The sequence below is a fragment of the Delphinapterus leucas genome, chromosome 8 (genome assembly GCF_059928025.1).
Source record: "Delphinapterus leucas isolate spDelLeu-1000000601 "Yukka" chromosome 8, BTC_Dleu_Yukka2, whole genome shotgun sequence".
Lineage (NCBI taxonomy): Eukaryota > Metazoa > Chordata > Mammalia > Artiodactyla > Monodontidae > Delphinapterus > Delphinapterus leucas.
Window position 1 is genome coordinate 91,002,840 of NC_143136.1, and position 15,953 is coordinate 91,018,792.

Below are 15,953 nucleotides of genomic sequence, written 5' to 3' on the forward strand. Positions count from 1 at the left end.
TATCAATGTCTTCTACTTAAAAACAGTGATCAAAAAGCAAATGCCAGTCTTGGCCTTCTCTTAGAAACAAATGATTCTGAGGTGATAGAACAGAGGAAACACAACATTCCAATTTTCTAAAACAAAGTATGAAGGACGCTGGCTGCTGCAGAGTAAGGGAAAAGGTTATATACAGTTCATTTAAAGTTTAGAATATGACCACTTGTCCTATCTTACTATAGTTGTATAGGTAATATTTTTTAAGTGTTTCAACCCTTCTTTTATTCTTTTAAGGGTAATTCAGTGTGTGTGGACATGTGTATGTGTGTGTTGAGAATATGGAAGGTTTTTCACTGTGCATTTCTGTGACTTTGGCCGTAATTTTTAAGCACTAATTATGTTGCTGTTACTAAGCTGGTGTAGGAATACACTGCCCCAAATTTGCTCTTTTTGAGAGCAGCAAATAATTAGCTGAAATTAAGAAGGGGTAGGAGGACCAGGGAAAGGTGATCTAAATTACATAACATTAGCATAAGTCACGCAATATTGATGGTATGCATATGTTAAAGTACATATATATGTAACATCTCAGAGTCAAGGAATAAGTCTTTAGTAGGTTCCAAAAAAACACTAGCTTTCTTATGTAGAAAAGACAATTACTAAGCATAATTCTAAAAGTTACCATATCAAATACATGGCTCTTTTTGTAAAGCATCACAGTAATCTGAAAAAGAATTATTCATGGTTTTCAAATAAACACAAAATAAACCAATTAATTCTGAATAAGTAGTAACAACTTTATTTTAACTCAATGTGCTGAAATGCAAAAAATATTTTCAGCAACAAGATACAAAAAGTATGTATCTCATCATTGACATCAGCTGATTAAAAATGAGGCTGGAAAGTTCAAAATGTCTTTATATATTTGAATCTTGAACATCAATTTGCCCCAGAACTGATTTTTAAATAATTTCAGCAGAATTTTATTTCCAAAAATGGGACTCACTTAAGTTATATCTTCATCCTAAAAAACTGAATGCAAAAATTAACTGGGTTACAGTATACAAGGATAAACCCTTAACAACAGAGAAAGATTTAAATATAAGAATTCTTTTTCAAACGTGAAGTCCACATACTGCAAACAGAAGACACAGTGTGGTGATTTCATTCCTAGTGAAGAAGTCTCGCATGGTAGGCACTCAATATTTGTTCAACTGGACCTAAAATTTACATCATTCCATTTAACACTTAAATAAACTAGAGCTCATAATCTGTATAAAAGAGGTTTGCAAAATACTCTTCTGTGTGTTGAAAGTGCTGTCTTTATAATCTGAAAAACTAAAACCCAACCACCCACGTTGTTTTGCAAGAAGACATTGAATATTTTCATTTTATCCATCAAAGAGCATGAACATCCAACTCAGAGCAATTCACCTCTTCAAGTAGACTTGGCTTTGAGAAAAGCTTGAGTTGGATTTTAACAAAACAACTTACTAAAGTCCCTAGTGTTCTATTTTAGTAACACTGGGTAGCATCTATGATCCACAATTTTATAAACAATTCTGCTTAGGTTTTAAATTTATGCACAAAACAAATGGGTAAATAAATTAATAACTATACTTTTGGCAATTTAAGCTCTAACTTAGGTCTCGTTTAAAAATAAACCAATAATGTTCATGACAACTTTTTAAGAGATCTTTGTTAATATTTTAAAACTTAATTTTAAAATTGATGTCCTTAAAAGGCACTGTTTTCACATTTCATCATGCAGTAAATTGGTCACATTTTTGAGAATTATAATTTCCTCTCAATTGTCCCCTCAAAGCACATTTAAATGGAATACATTTCAACTAACCTAAACTTTCAACATTTAACTGAGTTCTATTTTCAGAAATTCACTCTTTTGAACATAGCACACACAAGTCCAAGCAAATACAAGTACATGTACACACACACACGCGTGCACACACGCACACACACATGCCCAAATGACCACGGAATACATGCAAGAATCTCCAATTACTATTTCAAGACAATGACACATGAGTATTCAAGGAGGTAACAATGGCAGGCCATAATGTTATGGCACCTTCATATTTGTGCTCCAAATACCGATACACATTAATATTAAAAAATGAAAAAGGCACAAATACAGTGTTTCTGTATCTCAATCTAAAGAACAGTTCTCCAATAGTTACTTTTATAATATGGAACATTTAAGACCAGTTACTACTTTTCTAAGAAAAAGCTCTGTTTAGGTGACAAAAGGGCAACAGGAGCAGGCTTTAGTTCAAAAGGCAACACTGCTCAGGACAAAATCTGTGCCTACCGAAAACAATGTCTGTAGTTTCAAAATGAAAAAAAAAAAAAGCTATTAGAGCACTCACGTCAGAATACATTAACAGTTTTGTATCATTGTCTCAAGAACCCACAATACCAAAAATATACATAATAAATAAAAAAAATAAATCAACTACCATATGATTCTGTTAGTATAATGGTAGGAATTATATTATCTGAAAAGTGGACATTTCTACAAATGTGGATATTCTTACAGCACAGTGTTGGACGTTTTTGGTACAAAATGTGCTACCAAACTAAAAAAAAAAAAATCTTTATAATAAAACCCTTCAGATTTGCAACAAACACTAAAGTAAGTATGTAAGTAAGGGTAAGCTGAAATGTTCATTATAATAGGTGTTATCACTGGAGTCACTATGGTTAGAAATGTAGATCCAAGCAGTGAATTAATTCAGAATGCGCCTGTGTGCATCTGACATAAATGAATACACCAGTATTTTTTTAATATATGACAACAAAATTCTAGGGCCTGAGGGATGAATTTTTGTTTTCTTCTAAGACCCTGGCAAAATCTCAGATTCTTAAAGTGTATATGTATGTGTGTGTGGTTTCTTTTTTAAGTTGCACATTTTAAATTTAAAGGGCTCAATCTTATGGTGAAATTAAGGAAGCGAATTTTTCTCCCTATAATACTCTTACATAGGATGGAATCCATTCATATGTAAGAATCTTTCTTCTATCCGAAGGGAGTCTTCCAATTTCAAATTTAGGTTAACACAACAAAGACTCAAGCTACACAGGAAGAAATGAAGATATCTGAAAATATGATCTTTTTGAACTCCAGTTTGATGTGGATAACAAATGGTTATTTGACAGTGTTTGTTCAATGTAAATATGAATCACTCTTGGTATATTAGGATTGCTTCGGTAAATACCTAACAGACAGATAACAAAAATAAAATCTATTTTAAAACTTCATGCTTCAATCTTTTTCTTTTTATCCTAAATTCAAAAACTAAATAAACGAATTATACAAATTTTAATCTGGAGAATAAAGTTATATATGTAAATATATAGGTATATGCATTTTTTTTTCCAGTGAAAAAAATTTTTCCCTTGTGGTCAAATGTAAATCTTGCCTAAGAAGCATACTGCCACTGTCACAGGAAATCAGATGCAGTGACTTGACACTGATTGCTCCTGCTTCACCAGGACAATGCACCAGAACAGACTTCTGTTGTAAACAGAGCTATCAAAAACTGAAGATGTGTATGTGTTTAAAGCTAAAATTCATTTATAATAAAGAACTGGCCCGTGAAAAGCAGTTTATAAATAGTTTATCCTGTTCACATTATGCAGAATTTCACTATCATCCACAATGTTGGTACAGTAACTGAGACAGAAAGGAGAAAGCTAGGGAGGAAAAAAGGTTTCAGAGTGTAGCCTGACATATTTCTAAGGGTTCTCTCCTTTAGTCTGCAAATAATAGCAGTTCATTGCTTTTAGAAGGAGAGTAGGCTGTTCAGGATTCATTTACTGTCAGGTGCCTTCTCCAAAGCGTGATCAACAGGCGTGAATTCAATAATGAATATCTGGAAGTCAAACCTATTTAACTATAATCGAGAATATCTTCCTTATCTATTATCACAAACATCCCAGTTGCCTCCATCTGTCTTAAAATTTCTTTCAAAAGTTAAGACAATTAATTATACCTTATCAATTCTCTCAAAAGCAAAAAAAAAAAAAAAAAGTACCATTCAGTATAAAAAAGTTACACATTAAAAGTGCATATATATCTTCTTAATTGGCCCACTCATTAAATTTACATTTGGTCATCCTTACTTTTAACATGTACAGAATTCTTCATATAAATGTAGGTCACTATAAATTAAAAAAAAATTAATTCAGCACAAAACATGCTTTCTTCTTATTGAAATCTTAACCTCAATCAGTTCTCAATCATTGTAAACTTGGATAAACTCACAAAGAAACACAAGCAAAGGTTTGTTATGCTTCTCTTAGTTTGTTGGACAGATAACATACAAACACTACAAATTTCACTAAAAATTTGGGCCAACTCATTGCATATTTGCCCCCTGAAATGAAAAATAAATTAGAATTGAAGCAGTGTATTGCCATAACTTACCTTGAAGGTAAGCAGGTTCTCCTGTATTTATAGAACTTAGACTGGAGACGTTACCAGTAATCTCCAATAGAAGTGCTTTTTTAAGGAAAGCCTAGTTTTAAACTTTGAGATAGCATAGGACAAACCCTATAATTTCATTTGCCTTTCTCAAACTAATGGAAGATCCTTTTGAAACTTATTATCTTCAGTTATCAATATTACTGCATTATGGAGCTAGTGCAATCCTGCATAGCCTTGGTCACAATGACAAGGCACAATAAAAAAATTAAAGTATATATATGAACAAGAGAAGTCACTGAAGATAATTTAAGGCCTTGAAGTGAATTAGAGTATAATCAGTCTAATTTAAAGCTGAAGAATAAACCATAAATTATCCACCTGAAATTCAAGCAATATGCTTTCTCAGCTTCTGTTCTGTGGACAAGACAACAGAAACAGCTCTTGCTTATGGTTTGTGTATTAGAATCCTTCTGGACCTGGAGGAGTAAAAGTCAGTTCCATTTTTCTACAGTTCATGGAAGATTTCAAGACTGTTTTAGCCGTTTTCGTGGAATACCAAACTGTGGACACTGTGCAGATGCTAGTGCTCGGAAGGCTTCTGCTACCAAATGTGGGTGAGACTGAATCATGGACTTCCACCCAGATGTTTCCATTATGTCTGTTGCTTGGCTGAAAAATAAAATTAAGAGATGTTTACTAAAGAGTACTTTTCAAAATGCACTGTTGCACTGTCAATTTTTTTTTTTAATTTACAGATTTCAAAATGTTCTGGAACATTCTGTTTGCCTCTCTATGTATTCAAACCATTTGAATTCATTAAAATATCATCTTTACCTTACTGGTATTTTCTTTTGTAAATGAAACTACTCAATTTTTCTGGAAATTCTACTCTTGGAAGTGTGTGACACTTGTCTGCATAGTTCTACTCCCACTGTTACCATTTCTATACCCGCTCTTTCAAGAGCTCTTTTCCCTGGCTCTTACGTGCAGGTTTTCTTTAGAGTTCTAAGTTTTGCCCTCGACTCTTCTCCCTTAACGTTCTTTACTTATCTCATCCACTATTCACAATTTTAACTATCATATTCAGTGATGATAAATAATGATTTGCTAAGTCCTAGGCCTCCCCACAAAGGTTGTTCCCAACCACTTGTTCTCTTTCCTTGGATGTGCCTGGAGACCCATAAATTTGGCACTGTCGGAAGGGAACTCAACACGTTTCTCCCAAGGCCCAAATTCTTCCTCTCTCATTTCCCATCAGCTAATGCTTCCACCATCACCCAGTGATTCAAGTCAGAAATTTGGAAGTCACCCTAGATGCCATCCTTTCCAATCAGTCATCAAAGCCCTATTTTAATTCCCAAAGGTATCCTGAATCCCTAGTTAAGGCCCACATCATCTCACATTTGAATTATTATGGGAGTCTCCTAATTTGTCTTCTACTCTCCTATCTTGCTCCTCTCAAACCAGCTTCCATGCTGCCTTAGTAACATAAACACTAACATGAACACATCCTCTTCTACTCTTCTCCATTGCCAGTACCCAAGTTCTTTAGAAAGAGAAAGTTCCCTAGTTCTTCCCCCTAGCTTTCTACCTCCCACTTTCATGCTCTGGCACTTTGTATAATAATACTGAACTGTTTACTGTACCTGATGTACAACATGCTCTGAGTAAATACAATTACCCAAGCAAAAAATCTAGTTATCCTTCCTTGTCTCCTGTCTTCTCTCCTTTGTAACTACCCTCCATCCAAATAATATCCAAGTATTATAGATTGTCCATTCAAAATATTCTATCCTTTTATGTCCCTCTGGCCACACTGTCGCCAGTCAAGTCTAATTTTGCCCTCATCTTTTGCCTGAAACACTCCAATAACTTTCCAACTGGCCTACCTATATATAACCTTGCTCCTCAACTACCACCACCAACTCAACCTCCCCACAACCATGCATGTGGAGACATTGCTAAAAACACACACCTGATCACATCCTACTCAGGTTAAAACCTTTTACTGTATGCCCATTCCTGTTCGAATAATGTCTAAAAGGCCTTCCATGATCTGATCTTTGCTTTCTTCCTCCAGCTTCTCATGCCCCACCCTCCATACTGTTCTTTCTTATCACCAAAACTTTGCACACCTGAATGTCTTTTTCGGGATATACTTTCCCACCTCTTCACTCTTCTTCTTCAGGTCTTTATTTATACAACAATTCTTCAAAAGGGCTTTCTCTGACCCCTAGATTAGGTTCGGTCCCTTTGCTATATGCTCAGATGGGTATGCTCTACATTACCTATTATTACACTTAACTTCAACTACTTGTTTAATTCTTATACATCTCCTGCTAAAACATGAACTCCATGAAGGCAGGGAAAACATCTGTCATGTTCGCCATTATATTCTTTGTACTAAGTAAGCACAGTGCCTTGGGAATTTACTGGATAATAAACATAAATATCTATCAAATGATTGATCAACTATTGCTTCATGCGTCTATACTTTGATTCAAGCTATGCTGTCTGCAATGCTTGCTATTTCCTTCCTAGTTTGCTAATTCCTATTCCTGTTTTAAGACAAGCCTCAGTCATCTTCATCCCTAAACCTCCAGCCTTAGTCAAGTGCCCTGCACATAACCTTCTTTAACACATTACTTACCATATTATAATAAAATGATATATTCATGGGTGTGTTCCTGCCATTAGATCAATTTCTCAAGGACAGGATTTTTCCCCATAATTGTTTTTACATGCAGGACCCCAGCATGGTGCTTGAGACACGATAGATGCTACACAAATGTTTGCTTCACTAAATAGCAGCTAATAACAATTAAAAAAAAAATTTGCCTAACATCCAATTACCAGTGTGTCGTCATGTTTATAATTTCAACTCGTTTAGAATCACACAGATACTTCTTAATTTACCTGACATTTTCATTTATTTAATTCAACAAATAGCTATTGAAGGTCTCTACATACAATACAGCTTCTACACGGGATATAAAATAAGCTTATATTTTTTGACATTGAAAAAGCTATACAAGGCAAAATATTTTCTTAACAGAATAAAACTAGAGCTTGAAAGTGGCAAAGTACAAAGAATCACAAAACAGCCATTTGATTTTTTCTAGGATACATACCATGATAATGTATTATCACACACTGACCAATATATAGAATAATCAATATCTTAAAAGTAGCCACTAATTTTTACTTTCATAAAACAGAATTCACAAACTGTTAAGAATTCAGTTAACCAACTTCAAATCTATCAAAACAGATGAAAGCAAGGGGCCATAAATCAAACATTCATTTTCTTGTCTCTAACGCTGTCTTTTTTTACTTTCTTGTATCAACTTTTGATAAATTGCAAAAATGGAGTTTAAGGGTTTACAGGCAAAAATAATCAAAAGCATACGCAAATTCTTCAACCTCCTGACTCCTGATACTGAATAATTGCAAAGAGTAAAAATGTCACTCTAAAAATGAGTGAAGGGCTTCCCTGGTGGCACAGTGGTTAAGAATCCGCCTGCCAATGCAGTAGACACGGGTTCGAGCCCTTGTCCAGGAAGATCCCACATGCTGCGGAGCAACTAAGCCCGTGCGCCACAACTACTGAGCCTGCGCTCTACAGACCACGAGCCACAACTACTGAAGCCTGCGCACCTAGAGCCCGTGCTCCTCAACAAGAGAGGCCACCGCAATGAGAAGCCCGCGCACCGCAATGAAGAGTAGCCCCCGCTTGCTGCAACTTGAGAAAGCCCGCGCACAGCAATACCAACAAAGACCCAACTCAGCCATAAATAAATAAATAAAATGAGTGAAGAAGAAAAAAGAAGGGAATAATAAATTCTACTAGTTACATCATATTCTGAAGATCCAGGCTTAGAAAGATGTCACAACTACCCTGCTCATTATAATCTAACCAGGGCAAGGAAAGATCAAATTGCTACTATTTCTGGAATGGTAGGCAGTTAGCCTAATATAGCATGTGATGCAAGTTATCTGGCTACCTTAAGAAGCAGTGGGTTAGCATTCAAATGTCAAGAGTTTCTAGGCAAATATGGAGGGTACACTTCCTCATAGGATAAAATAAATATTTCCCACATTTTTAGAAATGCTTTCTGAAGGGGCAAAGGCAGGATCTCCAGCCACTGAAATACCTGGACTCAGCTATATACTACATGAACATACGTGCTTAAGACATTAGAGTGTCCATCCCAATTCACATTAGAAGCTGATCTACAACAGAGCATAGCCTCAAGAATCCACTAAGTAGTCAAATTACTATTTTTTAAACTGGCAGTTTGCTTCATATAACTAATATCTGGATTCATACTTATTGTAGATGAACAAAAGGCTATGCAAACACTTAATTTCACGTATGCAGATCAACTTTAAGTCAGAAACTGATGTCATCTTACTTGCTGTTCCAGTTTTTCCCATCTTTACACCCAAGCTGTCGAAGTACACTGCACCTGCATTGAAGATTTAAAAACACTTAAGAAAAAGGCCTGTGAAGAATTGTTGAAGGTGTCATGTCCACTGAAATACAAGCATAGCTTACCTATTAATAAAGTCTATGGCTTGTGCTTTCAACTGTTCCGCACTGTGCAAATCTGCAAGGACAAGGGTATCAGCAACATTTTCTACTGAGAGGTTACTACACAAAGCTTCTTCACACATGACCTTCAGCCGTTCCAGTGCATACTATCCAAAAGGAAAACATAACATTAAACATTTACTCAAACTAGCAAGTTTTTAAATACACGATATTTGTAACTTAGAAAATGAAGTTTAAGCCATTACATTAAGTTCATTACACATTGAACTGAGGGTACTTTAAAAGTCTTTAAATTACTTTAAATATAAAGAAAGTATGAATTAATGCATTCAAGAGAAAGACTAATTTTTCTTAAGAAATTTCTATTTGCATAAGTGCAAGATACAGGATATTTTTAAAGTAGGGTTTTATTCTTTAAAAACCCCTTATTACTCAATACTCTTAATGAGTATATTTCTCTTTTCTACTATTTTAAACACCAGTCAGTACACTGCATGTTGTCACTACTTAATTCTGAAAAATAAATTATAAAGCTAAACAAATCATATTCATAACCATTAAAAACTTAGTATATGTTATCAGAACATCCTTGGCAATTTATTGAGGTAAAATTGACATACAATAAATAGCACGTATTTAAAGTATACACTTTGATAAGTTTATACAGCCATATAACCATCATTAAATCAAGAGAGTGGACATATTCATTACTCCCCAAAGTTTCCTTCTATCTCTCTGTAACCCTTCTTCCTCACCCCACCCCAGGCAATACCTCTGATGTGTTTTCTACTGCTACAGTCTGCATTTTCTGAAGTCTTCTATAAATGGAATCATACAATTTGCATTTGTTTTTGTCTGGCTTCCACGCATTATAATTATTTTGAGATTCATACATGCTATTGTCTATGTATCAATAGTTCTATGCTTTTTATTGCTCAGTAGTATTCCACTGATCTATTGACAAACATTTGGGTGTTTCCAGTTTTTAGTCATTACAAATAGAGCTGCTATAAACATTCATATACAAGTCACTGTATGGGCATATGCTTTCTTTTCTCTTGAGCAGAAACCTATAAGTAAACTCGCTGAATAATATGGTAAGTGTAAAACTTTAAAAAAATTGCCACATGGTCTTTCAAAGTGGTTGTATCATTTTACATTCCCATTAGCAGTATATGAGAGTCCTAATTTTTCCATATCCTTGACCATACTTGGTATGGTCTTTGTAATTTTAGTTATTATAATACAGTTACAGAAGTATCTCACAGTGGTTTTAATTTACACTACCCTAATGTGTTTGAGCATCTTTTGATATACTTGACTGACACTATTTTAGGAAGTGTCTGTTCAAATATTTTTATTTTTAGAAATAACTTTGTTTACTTATAATTGAGTTTTGAGAGGTCTTTATACGGTCTGAATACAAAAGTCCTTAATCATTTATATTCTGGACAAAAGTTGTTCATCATCAAAACAAAAAACAGAGGCTTCCCTGGTGGCGCAGTGGTTGAGAATCTGCCTGCCAATGCAGGGGACACAGGTTCGAGCCCTGGTCTGGGAAGGTCCCACATGCCGTGGAGCAACTAGGCCTGTGAGCCACACTACTGAACCTGCGTGTCTGGAGCTTGTGCTCCGCAACAAGAGAGAACGCGACAGTGAGAGGCCCGAGTACTGCGACGAAGAGTGGCCCCCACTCACCGCAACTAGAGAAAGCCCTTGCATAGAAACGAAGACCCAACACAGCCAAAAATAAATAAATAAATAAATAAAAATAAAATTTGCTAAAAAACAAAACAAAACAAAAAACAGAAACAAACTCCAAAGTTGTTCATCAGATATATGCTTTGCAAATATGTTCTCCCAGTCTGCGGCTAGTCTTTATTTTCCTATGTCTTTTGAAGAAAAGAAGTTTTAAATTTCATTGAAGTCCAATTTATCATTTTTCATTTTATGTATTATGTTTTTGGAGTTTATAATTTTAGGTTTATAATCTATTTAGGTTTATAATCTATTTTGCATTACTTTTTGTATATGATGTGAAGTTCGCATACAAAGTTTTTTCAAATGAGTTCAACCACAGTTTATCTGTTTGGACATAGGCTATCCAACTCCTATAGCACCATTTATTGAAAAGACTATCCTTTCTCCACTGAACTATCTTTGCACTTTTATCAAAAATTAAGTAGTCATACATGTGAGTCTATTTCTGTACTCTATATTTTGCTTCAATGAGTTATTTGTCTATCTTGTCACCAATACAATGCTGTCCTAAATACTGAACCTTTATGACTCCTCCACTTTGATCTTCTTTTTCAAAGTTATCTGACTATTCCAGGTCCTTGCACTTGCATATAAAATTTTTAAATCAGCATGTCAATTTTTCCCCTGCAAAAGCATGCTAGGATTTTGATAGTGACATGTTGGTTCTACTAATCAAAGGAGAATTGACATTTTAACAATGTTAAGATTTCTAGTACATGAACAAGTTTTTTTCTCTCCATTTATTGAGGTCTACCTTAATTTCTATTAGCAGTATATTATAATTTTCAGCATACAGGTCTTGAACATATTTTGTCAGATTTATGTCTATGTATTTCAAATTTTTGACTCTATTATAATGGCATTTTTACATTTAAATTTTTATTGAGATAGTAATATACACTTGGCCCAGTTTCTCCCAATGGTAACATTTTTCAAAATGAGTATAATTATCACTATATATACATATACATATATACATACACACACAAACTTACATACACACACAGACAGAAGTGGCATGGACATTAATACTTTTGGAGAAAGCTCCCAAAGTGCTTTAGTGCTTTGAGGATTGAGAACTACTGGCTTTGAGATTTCCTGAAATTTTTGTAGTTTCCCTACCTTCAGGAAATCACCATTATAAAAGAACATTATAAAATTAACATTGTTTTTTCTCTATACTCTTATATTAAAAAAGAAATCTATGAATACAAGATTAAGTTAGAAAAAAATACCCAATATTTTTTTCCTTTTTTTAGACAAAGGTCATGCACTGTATCTTAACACTAAGAATATCTCAAAATTGCAATAGATTATATATGCTATTGTGTGTGTGTTCTCATAAAACAGGGTAATGATACACTCAAAACTGTTGAGTCTACAGTTAATCTGCCATTTCTGTAAATTGGCTCAAGATATTTTTATGTCTTATTGATTTAAAAAAATTTCATTTCTATATTATCCCACTGTGTGTTATTTCATAATACTCTCAAGAGCCATCCACAAACAGTATAAATTAGTTCAATATTTCAAGTTATTGGGGGTTCTCATTTGATGATAGTTTTCTAGATACATCAAGCTTGAGGACATTTTTCAGCTCTTTAAGACCGAATTACTTACTTTGTCTGCAGCTGCCAACAAGTTGTCAGCCATTTTGTCAAGATTTGGCGCTTTCCCTGTGTAAATGAATCTCATCATTTCTTTAAAAACCTCAGGGTCTACATCATTTATTTCCACTCGATTCTGGTATTGAAAACAACAACAAAAAAGTTATATTTCAAGAACACACACATACACAAATGAACCAAAGCAAAACTGACAGCAACTTAAAAGCCCCAAAGTGTATTTTAAAATTGAGGTGAGTAAATCTTCAGTAGGCTAAGTAAGCGGGCAAAGTGAAGCAGGCAGGTCTAAGAGAAGTACACCAAGTCAAGCACTCCCATGGAGGAACATAAACCCCAACTTCTCAGTTAAAAAGAGTTCAAACAGAAACAAAAAAACCTGTAAGGTCAAACTAAATACACCTGAATTCAGTTTCTGACCTCTATCTTAGAAGAAGATGGTTATTAACTTTTTTTGTTGTTGAAAAGAATTAGGTGGTAATACAATGCCTAAGACCCAATAACCACTGGTTCTAGTCCCAGCTTTAAGCAAAGGTAAGGTCAGGTATTTGAGAACATACCAGAGCCCACTACCTCAGAACTCTCCTACAAAAACGGCATGTAATATTATCTACGGGCACCTCACCTCTTTACTTGAGACATACTCAAGTCCTAAGAGGACCAGTTGCTTTTTTACTCCTGTATCTCTGTATTCGGTTTCTCTCCTGAGATCAATGAAGCTAAATAGTTAACACTAAACAATACCAAACTTTTCTGACACTTTGATGACAATAACATTTGACATCATTGATCAGAAGACTGATCATACTACCTGCCCAGACCAATAATCAAAGGAAAGAAAGAAGCTACTTCGTTGCAGCTTCTAGTTCTGCAGGGAGAATAAAGCTGAGACATATAAATAAACTCAGGAGTTGCCTAGTTGGAGCAATAAGGCTTACATGTAATGCAACCCGCAAAAATCAACCTCTGGTCTTTAATCTGACTACATTTCAAGATGACAGGTGAAAGAGAAATATCTGAGAAAACCAAATAGGTAATATCTTGATTACAATTCATGCATACTAATAATGACATTATTTATGTCCTTTATGTCCTTTATTAAATCCAATAAATATCCTCTTATTATAGTGGTAAAAAGAATGTAGGAATTGTCTTTGTTCTAGAAAACAAGTTCCAAAATCAACTCAAAGTCTAGAAAGAAGGAATATACCTCTTAACTGGAGAACTCTCAAATAGTTATGGACCAGTACAGTCCTTTTGGACAGCTAGCCTTTTGGATAACAACTACCCACTTATTTTGCTACCAGAAGGGTGCTGAAATAGCTGTTATGTGGAATATTCACCCACAGTAAGCTACATTTATTTTTGTATGATAGAACATATTTCCCCCCATCCTTCTATTTCTTTCTAAAATCATAATAAGAAAATGCACCTTTACTTTTAAAATATACATTCCACTATTCTGCATTTGTACAAATATTAGCCCTTTAAACCATGTTTACCTTTTTGCTTTCTTCCATTTCATGTTCAAACATTGCATTAAAAACTGGGGATCGAGCTGTAACAAGATTAAGCATCATTATTTAATGTACAAATTTATGAAAGAAAGGTACTATATTACCCAAAAGTAGAAAGTACCTGCAAGTACAGATTTATGAGCTTTAAATTCTTGTCCTCTCACGAAAAAACTGCAATCTGTAAATCTTGTGTTTTCCCAGAGATTACCTAAATCATCTGCTAGTCGACATTCAGGCACCTTTAAAGTATTTGTATTAGTATGTCCTGATATATTTACTGAATCTTGGACCACACTCACCTAATAAAAAAGGGACAGCAAGAAAAAACACTTTTATAAATTAATATCAATAATAAGCTACTAAGTCTAAACTTAAACTTATCATTAAAATCATGTAGAAAATTCAATGTACTCCTGATCAAAAATGGTAATACTTGGGAAATGAATTTAAGGACACAACTTAAAGGAGAGAAATAATATAGAAAAAAACTGAAAAGAACTAGATCATTTTAAAGCGACATTTTATGTAAATAAATGGCTTAATGATTCCTTGGAATGCTCGGCTATTAATCACAAAAAGTATTTCTCAACAAGAAAAAGGTCATAATATGATTCCAAATTCAAACAAGGAGAAGGTATTTTTGTGAGGAGAAAGAAATTTCTTTAATTTTTACTTCCTCACACTACAGACCTATCAACATTTAAAGTTTATTATACATTCAATAAACACAGCATCACACTTATGACTTTTTAGAGTATTTTAAAATGTTTTTTAAAACTACAGACTACAATATGCAATTTGGGAAGTATTTTAAGTGCTGTCCCTATATGTTTCAACTCTAAACAAATTGATTTAAATATCTAGTAATATTGATTTAAATTTTAAAGTATAAGAATTCTCACAAAACCAATGTAGTTATTAATGTTTATGGAAATCTTTTATTTAAAAAAATCAACAGTAAGAACAATATAAATATAATTTAATTCGATTTGCAGACCTTTTATTTACCTGTGAAATAATCAATAAATAAAACTTGGTATGACTGCAACATTGCTTTTATATGGAGTCCAATATATATGGATTAAATTATTTCTCAGATGACTACATACTGAATAAAGTCTTAAAACACTACAAAGTTTGGCACACTAATTTTTTAGGAAAAGGAATATACTATTACTAGGAATTTCGTATTACATTTAATAAATTGAAGAAAATACTACCTCAACTAGTAAATCAAATGTGTCAAGAGTAAATGAACCATCTTTCACAAAAAGTGCTATATAAGTTACCTACTATTTCAAGTTACTAAGTTTTATGGTTGTTTGTTATGCAGCAATAGATGACTGTGTTCATTTAAAAACATATTTCATAAGGCTTTTGTTAATTAAAAGTAAGCATATGTAAGGACAAATACAGTAAACTATGTAGGAATTGTAAATTGAAAATGGATAAATTGGACCAAACTACTAACATGCTAAGAAAGTATAATGGTCCAATATAAAATGTTAGAAGAATATTAAATCTCATTAGTCCTCACTCACCCAGATGTAATAACATCTATCTCATATGAATGAATAGATGCCTTCTAAAGAAAACTTTATTTTCTGAGGATATTTTTATTAACCATTTTGTTTGTCCGCTTTTATTAACCTTTTGGAATCACACATCATAGAAATCATCTAATCCAACCGCCTCATTTTTTAAAAAAAATTTGAAAAAGTGAGATCCAGAGAAGGTAACTAATGTGTCCTAAATCCACTGCTAGTCAGTATCAGAGGAAGACTAGACCTACATCCCTTTTTATAGCATTCTTTGTACTAGACAGTATTTCTTTGAATTTTTAAAGAAATTAGTAGTACGTTAATGCAATTATGGTTCTGAAAGGATTTATCACAACAATCTTCTGAGATGTTCTTCTAAATATAGGAGCCAAGACATTGTGCACATAAATAAGTTCATGAATAAAGATTCTTCTACTAAGGTTTTAATTATTCAAATTGTTTCTAAAATTCTACAAACTACAAAACAGAAAAAAAAAGCTTCACTAATCCTTACCTTATTGCTCTGGTACA

At 33.7% G+C, this 15,953-nt stretch overlaps 1 protein-coding gene across 5 annotated transcripts in view; it reads right to left on the reverse strand.

The window, feature by feature from the left end:
• Positions 1–755: 755 nt before the first annotated feature.
• The window catches only part of SPOPL (speckle type BTB/POZ protein like), a 62,369-nt gene continuing 47,171 nt past the window's right edge, over positions 756–15,953 (reverse strand). For 3 of the 5 annotated variants that reach the window (XM_022569635.3, XM_022569634.3, XM_022569637.3), the window contains 6 exons: positions 14,003–14,180; positions 13,867–13,922; positions 12,363–12,485; positions 8,985–9,127; positions 8,842–8,895; positions 756–5,095 (listed from right to left, as the gene is read on the reverse strand). In XM_022569635.3, the coding sequence (XP_022425343.1) occupies positions 4,951–5,095; positions 8,842–8,895; positions 8,985–9,127; positions 12,363–12,485; positions 13,867–13,922; positions 14,003–14,180 (699 nt within the window). In that variant the 3' untranslated portion in view covers positions 756–4,950. The remainder of the gene's footprint in view (positions 5,096–8,841; positions 8,896–8,984; positions 9,128–12,362; positions 12,486–13,866; positions 13,923–14,002; positions 14,181–15,953) is intronic. The other 2 variants (XM_022569636.3, XM_022569638.3) reach the window with 1 other exon arrangement.